The 10,430-nt window shown below is 35.9% G+C and overlaps 1 protein-coding gene across 1 annotated transcript; it reads right to left on the bottom strand.

Annotated features, from left to right (window-relative positions):
- Positions 1–3,238: 3,238 nt before the first annotated feature.
- LOC147076734 (uncharacterized) lies at positions 3,239–9,518 on the bottom strand. Its single transcript, XM_085940453.1, has 3 exons — positions 9,304–9,518; positions 6,936–7,094; positions 3,239–5,789 (listed from the first exon to the last, which is right to left on the bottom strand). Exons 1-3 carry the CDS (start codon positions 9,448–9,450, stop codon positions 4,653–4,655), a joined length of 1,443 nt encoding a protein of 480 aa, XP_085796579.1. The 5' UTR covers positions 9,451–9,518; the 3' UTR covers positions 3,239–4,652.
- Between the last annotated feature and the right edge of the window lie 912 nt (positions 9,519–10,430).

A 10,430-nucleotide genomic window follows, 5' to 3' on the forward strand; every position in this document is an offset into this window, starting at 1 on the left:
ACATAATGTTTTTTTATTGCGGATTGATAATTACCATGCCAAAAGCTTTATATAAAAATAAAAAAACTCTTTTTTCGTTGGAACTTAAACATAAGCACGATTAAACCATTATTTAAGTATGCATATTTAAATTCTCACCAACTATTAAATCCAAAGAGATTGGACTCCTCCATAATAATTTTAATACGAATAATAATATTAAATATTTTTTTTTAAATTTCCAATAAGTACATAACGTATATATAATTTCTAATTGCGTGGCGTCCAGTTGTCTCGGCGCCAAATCGTCCTAGACCCGTTAAAACATAGTAGTTTTTGACAGCTGAGATGCTTATTTTATTGTAACAATTAACCGCATCAATACATAAATATAATAAACTACCCTCGATAGCAGCCTTGTGTATGGAATAGATTAACAGAGACTGGTTTGAGGTCAGCACTCCATCCTTAATTAGAGTAGTAAAACGACACGGAAAAATGGACAAACACGTCATGACATGACAAAACAGAAGGAGAACCTTAGTACAATGACTCAGGAGATTTGTGACGTTAAGTGATAGCTGAGAAATGAATTGTTTTCTTTGAATTCTTTGTAAATACTAAACCAACACCGCCTATAGCATATAAATGAATTGCATGTAGGTATTTTTATAATCAAAATATTAATAAAAAATATAGGTAGGTACGTTATGTTATTGTAAAGATCTGTCCTCACCATCTGAAAGATGCTAGAAACGTCATAGTGTAGGTATAATACCTATATCATTTAATAAAATATTGTGTTAATAACAAAAACCTACCTGATTTACTTGAGCGCATTTAGAATATGAGCAACTAGGTTTTGTGTCATAATTGATTTGCCCTATTGTATCTTCAACCTCTGTTTTTATATTGACAAGGTTTATTTCAGGCCTCTGAAAAATTAACATATTATTAGATTAGATTATAACGTAAATTGACAAAAATAAACAATCATATAGGTATAAAACCTACTGACAATAAATAAGTTTTGATAAAAACTAACCTCAGAAAGCCAGTTGGCATCATCTTCGGCACCCTCTTTTTTTATATACACATTCGCATCCGGGCCGTTTGACTGCAATATTGGTACATCAAACCATTTGTGCTCTTCTGCAGTAGCTTCCAATTCATTTTGCTCGCGTTTTATATCCATTTTATGTAGATAAGAAAAGATGTTTGACAGTCTCGTAACAAAATAAGACCATAGATAATATACTTAAGCATAGACAATACTTCTGCTGAGGTCGTCAAAAGGTATCAACACCTTTCTTAGCTACCAAAGAGATTGGAATTTCTTCTCTCTTTTGTCTTTCAATCTCTTTGCTATTATCGCAGAAATAAGGAAACTGGAGATTATGAGAAACTATCACACATAACTGAAAGAATGTTAGAAGTCTTAGCCGAGTCAAAACTTTCAAGGCAAATCTACCTGCCAATTGTTTTAACGGTGAAGTGACAAACTTTACATAATATTATATATATTACATATATAAGTACCTACCTAGATATTCCAATTATCCCGAGATTTGACTTTCTTCCTAGACGCCTAATTGGATAGGTACCTCGCATTTACTATCGAGGTTTCTTTAAGGACGTCGGCATGCAAACTACTCTACTTGATGCTACTCAAATGAAAATTGTACCGGCTGATGATCTGTTCGGCGTGATGTTTTTAACAAGGATGCTGGTAGCAGGTTGGCTTGTTAAGAAGAGCAATATAAAGTACGATAATTGCATAATACCTATGTACATGCGGCGATATTGTAAATTAATACAAACCATTTTCGGCACTAGCGACACTGCAGCCAACTCAGCTAAGCTCCATAGATACGTATGCACCATGCGATTCGATAGGAAGTTTGCCGTGCTTCGTAAAAAAAGATTACTGCCAGCCAATTTTTACTAGGTGGGCACTTTGTAGGCCAGCAAACAGAACAGAATGTTAAATGTTGTGAAAACTTACCAAATCAACACTTTTCTCGAGTTTATCGTGAATATTTCCACATTAAAAGAATACATATTGTTTATAAAATATACACAAACAGTTTATTCCGAAGTTTATCACTTTTACAACGCACGAGTTAACTCGGCTCTTGCCAGTGACGTCCCTAGACAAAATGCCGCCCCTAGGCAGTGTCAAAATGCCGCCACATTTTATTTATACAGTACTTTTTATCATCCTTTCGTGACTCCAATATCTAAGAAATGTGTTGTATGAATACACTACTTACTAACAATATATTATATATACCACTAAATCTAATTTAAATGCCATCTCTGCTTCAATAGACAATATTGCGAATCGACGGTTTCAGATAGGTACAGTTAAAAGTACACCTGACAACTTCCAAAATCCCCGAGTGACTGGCAAACATAATATTTGTTTAAATTTTAAATTAGGTATCCACGTGTCATTGCTGTTCACCAAGAACGTGATGTCCAAGGACAACGAAAGTAAACTAGACATCGTGAACCCGACAAAAAAAGTCCAGTTAACACTTTTATATAGTACCTAATAAATAAATTTTGTTTCCAACCAGTGAGCTGATTTTTTAATGGAAAGATATTTCCGTTATTACTAAGATTAGGTAGGTAACTGTTTCTATATATACCTAATGATTCTCTTCGATTTGCCGCCTTTTGGGTTACTGCCGCCCCCAAGCGATGCTCAATCTGCCTACCCCCACGGGACGTCACTGGTTCTGGCAGTGTTCAGTTAAATGTACCAATAATTATTAGTAATTTTAAATTATTGTACATAACCGCCCTGTATACGGAATTTCCTCTAGAGATATCTGTGATATTTTGGATCAAGAAAAATAACAAAAACCTAGGGCTCGAAATGGACCGGAACGCACCGGAACGCCGTTCCGTTTAATAAAATCTTGAAAGAAAATAATTTGACCGTCTGAGCTAGATCGGCCATAAACGAAAAAACCTAACGCTTATTTTTATAAAATACTCATAAATTTAGATAACTATGTTAATATTTTCGTAAAATCATGGAGCGCTCCGGTTCGTAAAATTTTCCATTTCGAGCGCTGCAAAAACCTTTTACCTACCGTGTTGACTAGTTAGAATAGTCCTGCTAAAGCAAAACATATTTTGTCACGGATTTCGAACAAAAAGTTGAGTGAAGAAAAATTCAGTTTCAGGAATTAGTGTGGCTTTAGATCAAACAAAACCAAATGACATAGGTAATAAAAAAATATTAAAATATTTCGAATGTTTTATTTAATTATTATACATACCTACACAGTATTTAAAAAATGCATTTTAATATCATTTACTAAAAATAACCTACAATGACTACCTACCTACCTACCTATTTGCTAAAGAAAAGATCTTAGCTTTCTTGTCATAATATAATGTATAGGTAGGTGCTTACCTAGCCAATTCTGGCAAAGCAAAGAATGCGCACAAGACTTGTGCGCAGATTTTTCAATTTCGAAAAAGATTATTTATTAAAAAAAAACATGGATTATAAATATAGAAGAAGCCTTATACGTTACTTTTGTTACGATATTAGATATTATTTAACAAGCGCGTAAAACATGGCTAAGTTAGTAAACTCTACAGGCATCAACAGCTTTGTTAGTTATAACACAAACAATGTTTGAGACTTATTTGTTATCGTAATGGATATTTGAGTTGTCATCAAGTGTTCTTCCTACCTTTTCCCCAACATTTCTGGCTCATTGCAGATGCCATTCTAAAGAGATAAAGTATTGATGTACATATGCTTCAAGGTGAATGAAAACAATCGCTCCACTTTTGACGTACTTAGAGCAGCGTTTGCATTCATACGCCTTACAGTAGGTACATTACAATATATTATTTTTTGAGAATTGCCTGTACAACGAACTTAAAATGTTGAGGAAAAAAAGACAAAGACGCGCGGTGACAATCTAAAGATTAAATACGATAAATGAAAGCAGTTCTGCTGTCTAATGATGGTACTGATTAGTTTTTGAAATTCAATTAAACCTTGCCTAAACCAAGCAAATCAGGGGTCAATCTGAACAATGCTCACTTTTTCAGTCATTCTTTCATTATATTATAGATTTTAAATTCGTAAGCCCTGCTTACCAAACCATAATCGATATAAAATGTTCTTCTACCTATAAAATATCTAAATTTATGTATGATTCAATGGAATAATTTTAAATATTTTATAGAAAAACGAATATTTCTTTACTATATTATCAACTATGGCTTTGAATTTGCAGGGTTTCATTGAATTTTAAAAACTAACAAAATACTATCTACACATTGTGGTATTATTGAAGTTAATAGCCCCACCAAACCACACCCGCCCCGCACCACACTTGATCTTAATCGGGCATATCACAAAACCCTTCGTTTGGATCTGAAGCATCATTTTTATTTATTTATTTAGTTTAGTATTTAGTTCAATAAAAACAAATACATTTGACTGGCAAACTTTAGTGTGCACTATCGTAGTAGATTTTTAGGTTTCCACCGTGTGTCCTTCTTCCTTCTTTTTTCGACGTTTCGGCTATCAGCAAATAATACTGCGACATCTGTGATCATTTTCGATAGCAATGTACATTATTTTATATAACCAATTGCATCGGAATTTTATTACGATCTACATTAAAACATACAATCTATTGTGTTAACATTGCAGTGTGTGTCAATTTATGTTTCTTTAGACAAGCGAGTCGCGTGCATTTATATGAACACAGATCGCATTTATAGGGATTTTCGCCAGTATGTGTCATTAAATGTCTTTTGAGATTACTACTTTGAGAGAATTTTAAAGAGCACAATTCACATTTGTAAGGTTTTTCGCCGGTATGCGATCTTTTATGTATTTTTAGATGACGCAGTTCTTTGCATTTATATGGGCAAACATCACATGTGTATGGTTTTTCACCGGTGTGTACCATGTTATGCTTTTGGAGATGACTAAATCTACTGAATGTATACGAACAAAATTCACATTTATATGGTTTTATACCGGTGTGTGTCATTAAGTGTCTTTTAAGATTGCTGTTTATTGAGAATGTCAATGAACATAATTCACATGTATATGGTTTTTGGCCGGTATGTGATATTTTATGTTGTTTAAGATGACGGAGTTCCGTGCTTTTGTAAGGGCAAATATCACAAGTATAGGGTTTTTCACCGGTGTGTACCATATAATGATGTTGCAGATGACTTTTTCTCGTGAATGTATATGAACAGATATCACATTTAAATGGTTTTTCACCTGTGTGTACCATTTTATGTCTGTTAAGATGACTTATTCTCGTGAACGTATTTGCGCATACATCGCAAGTGTATGGTTTTTCTTCGGCGTGTGTTATGTTATGTTTGTTATCAAAATAAGTATTAACAATTGAATCATGCATTTGAAAATCATTATTTTGATAATGATTTTCAGTAAATGTTGTAAAATAAGATTGACTACTCTCAGCGATCAATGCGTCATGCATGATTTTGTGAGTTTTAAAAGTATCAAACGAACCAAACATATATTCACATACGTTGCAAATAAAATAAGTTGGTAAATATACAACTCTGTTCAAATGTATTCGAATCTCCTTATGAGGGTAAATTATCAAACTTTCTGGTTCGATATCTTGTTTGTCTGTGGCTATTTTTGAATAATGCAACTTCCTATTTTGGAATTCATATTCTGTTGATGTTTTTAAGTGTTCATTTGATTCACCGGAAGTCTGCCCAACAAGCATAGTCTCGTGTGCATTGTCATGTGTTGTGGAACATTGTCGGGTAAAATTCTATAAAAAAAAAAACAAGTAAAATCATCAATGGAATATTAAAACATTTTCTTATAATACTTAGATATATCAGGGGCGAAAGTTGAAGGCAGGCTTTTAAGATCCGCGACAAATATTCTACACTAAACTTTGTCAGTCATACGTATTTGGCGTTTGTTAGTTTTTAAAACTCAATTAAACCCTACAAAAACCTTGATTTTTCAAAACAAACCAACACCATTTGTAAATTGTAGTATAAGTTCAATTAAAATAAATACGGATGACCCACGAGTTTAATGTGGACTATTTATGTCAAAGCTTAACAGCCTACCTCCACTTTTCGCCATTGAGATAATATTATATATGCAAGTATTGGTTGGCGTGCACTAGAGTGTGCGTGTTTCCTAAATCGATATAATGTATTATGGCATTTCCGACTCAAGAAGAAAGCCGATACATTCACAACGATTGATCGTACTTTGTCTATGTGTGAACTGTCATTGCCTGCCGTTGTTCTATAGAGTGCTCATACTGACGCGTCTGTCGTGTCCACACAGGGAATGGTTTGATTTAAAAAGATAAGTTACATGATAAATAATACACTAGCATTAACACACCTTCTACAAATGTAATGCATAGATCAATGCTACATATTTTTGGAAATCGATATTACCACCGGTTTTTGTGTGAAGGACTAGTATGACTTTGACAACTGATGAATAATATGAATGTAGGTATATTATTTATCAATAACACTGATAGTTAATATATTTGATTTGACATTTTTTTATAATTCAATTTTCAACGAGAAAGAGCGAATTAATATGTCAAGCAATCTGGGATCTGATTTTGACAGATGGAAAGTGGACCAGTTGTGCAAAAAGTTATGCTCATGCTTTATTAGGTACTCTAAAGATGGCGGTGATTATGGTCAGTTCTCGATGAGAAAGGACATTTCAGCTCTGGTCCAAACACACATTGGAAAACAACGTGAATTTTCCATACAAGGCCCACGTCATTGTGCGCCAATTTGTAGCCACTCGGCCATTGTGTACGGACAAGTTTGTTCCTGTCAAATAGGCAGTTTTGTGGTACCTATGAGCAGATAGAAAATACAGGATCATATTATTTATTAAGTATAGCATTTAAAATAAATGGATTCTTTACCTGATCGACTGGATCACACTCTCTATAAGAGCACCCTGCAATCGGTTCCACGTCGTGAACATATGAATGTATTGTGTCGTTATCAAATTCTATTTTAATATCAACTGCCTGAAAACCTGGTTCAGGTTTTATGGTACTGCTGAAGTCAATTGGAGGAGTCTGAAAATAAAATGTAAAATAGCAAGAATATTATATTGTAATTGAGTTAAATTTAATAATATATCATTTGAGTCATTTATGTGACCCAGGATTCGTCTTTCAGCATTTTTAGGCACTATGCGCGCCATGGAACGCAGAATTAATGGGAACTGAAATACTTAAGAAGATACATCAATGAAACGGCAAATAATTTTCAACTATAGGCGCGACGAAATTTTGAACTCGCTACCATTCGGAGAAAGAACGTCGAGCTGGGGACACGTCAATTTGTTTCGTGATGACGACGGGGGTATTAATTCTTAAATCGTGTAAATATGACTAAAAACGTTACCCATTTACTTTAAAAAGAAAACATGTCAATGAATATATTATTATTGTTACTAATAGAACATTAAATGGACGCATGTTGGATTTATATGACAAAAATATATTTCGTTCGGCATGCGTCATTTGCACCCGCGACCCGCAATCCGCGCATCGCCTAGCCACGATCTCTTTAGACCGTGCCTCAACTGAGGTATAGCCTTAACGAGTGGGGAGTAACAAGCAACCGATCTGAAGTGTGGAAGAATATGGGATACACTTAAACACGTGTAAGGCATAAAGTCCACTAAAGCACGCTTGCGGGGCGCTCGCGCATTTTCTATGTGAATCATCGAAAATACAACGTAATCAAATACGCCAGCGCACACTGGACTTGACGACGCATTGTGCCCGCTTGCCCCATGAGTCTTCGTTTTTTGGCTTCTCGGCGATACGAATTAACGAAAATACAACGTAGTCCATTCATTGAACACGGCAAGCAAAATCACGCTCCTCGAAGCATCGTCGATAAGACGGGCGAGAAGCCATTATTTAAGAAGAGTGAACTCTTTGTTTCGTTATTGCGTGTCCGATATTAATTACAAGCCCCGAGAAATTTAATAATATTTTTATTGCTTTGTTATGAGAGACGCTGATAATAAAAATTATTTTGTGCTCCTTGAGCCCCTTATTACATAGGTGAAGGGTAATGCGCGGGTGGGAGGGGGCCTACTCAGTAGTGAGCGCACGGAACGCTTTTTTGGTGGGCTTTATGCCTAAAGAATACGCTTGTTTTTCGTTCTGACAATTTCTTTCAGTTTATGCACTGACGCTCATTTAATATTGGTGTATTTTAATGTTGCAACATATACCATTGCACGTCTATAATGTAAGACACTCACACATACAAAACCCTGCTCCAAAATGTATCGCATTGGGGTATAGCCTATCTCTACCTGAATTATATTTATTAATCTGTTTTATGATGCGCACTCACCAATGGCATATGTACACTGACACGAAGACAGTTAATTCTTGTTTATTTGTTATTACAATATCCCACAATGGCCGCACGGCTTAAGCGTCGGTCTATAACGTTGTGGGCCCCAGGTTCGGATCCTGGGTCTGGCAGGTAGGTACCTACACATATTGTTTTTCAAATTGTGTATAAGTCAGAGTATGGACCTAATAGGTTGAGCAAGTGGCTGACATTCATTTCTCGTAAAAATAAAATCTGTTAGGTGGGTAATACAAACCTCCACTCTTTGGAGGCCCATGCAATCTTATTAGGATCGGACATTGTCGGGGGAAAAGACGGTAAAATCATTATTATCAACAAAGTAAATGTATAAAAACAAACTTTTGTACTTATATTTTAAGTAAATGTGTGATTTTTATCTAATGAATGGCAAAAATACGCGCTGTCAAAAGGTCAATAGTAGGTATTTCCTCTGAATTTGGTTGCATTGTAACATTTTAAGAGAAAAACATCTCAAAAGCCAAACACTTCAACTAATGCGTCAATTACATTGAGCTACTTTACGAGCTGTTTCTTGGCGAGTTTAAAAGCGGGCGATTGTGATGATGACACACAAAACTTTCCATTCGCTGCGAAGCCAACAAGCTAGCGACTATTTTGACAGAATGTAGTTCGTTTTTTACCGTGAGGTCGCTACTACGCTCTACTACGTAGACGCAGTAGGCCCACACGCCGGCGTGTAGAGTGTAAAGTTAACCGGCTTTCAACTTTTCTCGGTAGATTGTTTACAATCTGTTAGTTAGCTTGTTCGATGACGACACTGAGAGACTTTACAGGCAGATTGTAAAGTAACTCAATGTAATTGACGCATTACAAATAAAGTCTGTAAATAAATAAAACGCTCGATATGAGTTTTGATAGTCTAACCTCAAATGTACAACTGGCATCATCTGCAATCTCTTGTTTTATGTAGACCTCGTTGTCCAGGCTATGTGCTCGCTCTACGGGCACGTCAAACCAATGTTGTTTTTCCGCATCGGATAGTCCTCCATCTCGTTCAAGTTTTACGTCCATTCTGTAAATAGTAATGTAGGTAGGTATATGGTTTTCTCGAAAAAACGAGTGACAAGTGATTTTGACGCTAGAGTGTTGCCATCTTTTTGTCGGCAAATTAATGCAAGAAAGTATTTAAGGCTATACTGGACACCTCACTTGGCGAAAAACCTTTGTGGCAATGGGGGTTCTTAGACCCATTTTCAACCGTAGAAGTTGTCTCTCAGAAGAAAACAAAAAGGCACTATATAGCATGGTTATTAAACCAACCATGCTGTATGCATCCCCAATTTGGATTACTGACAACACCAAATCCAATTTAGAGAACAGATGCCTTCGAATCGTCTACGAACTCAACCCTCACCATAGCATCAAACACATCAATGCAAAACACGATGGAATCGACATTGCCGAAACCATAACTAAATACAGAGAGCCCTTCTTGCATAGACTATCAGAAGGGCCTCATAAGAAATCTACACTGTTTGACAACAAAATACAAAGTTAAGTACAAGCGCAATGAAGCCAGGCTCCATCATAAGATGATGCCCCCTGACTCTCCAAATCCTGATGATCTACCCACTCCTCACTCAATTACAGGTACCCCTTCCACAGCGGATGCGGCCGGCAGTACTCTGATCCCGCCGGATCCCTTCAAGGGACTAGCGGTAGAGGTAAAAGAATTTTTGGAAGCCCTAAGAGTTAAACTAGGTAGGTATTGTGTACTATACTGTATACTAGAATGTACATCAGAATGAGACTCGGGCTCAAAGCCCAGGTGAGAGCTATAATACTTGTAGAAAACAGAAAACGGGGCACACCCCTTAGGGACTGGGCGAACATCTTTGATGTTATAAAATGATCCACACAAGATCATAATTTCAAGCCGAACATCCCACTAAAGTATGTTGTTTGTTGGACCCATAAGGACAATATTCGGAAGAGGGTTTTTCCTGTTAACTTTGTAACTGTTTTCCCTCGAAAGACTTGTTCGAAAAGCG

Source organism: Rhyacophila brunnea, unplaced genomic scaffold (assembly GCF_057557595.1).
Source record: "Rhyacophila brunnea isolate RB1 unplaced genomic scaffold, BYU_Rbru_1.0 scaffold_13, whole genome shotgun sequence".
NCBI lineage: Eukaryota > Metazoa > Arthropoda > Insecta > Trichoptera > Rhyacophilidae > Rhyacophila > Rhyacophila brunnea.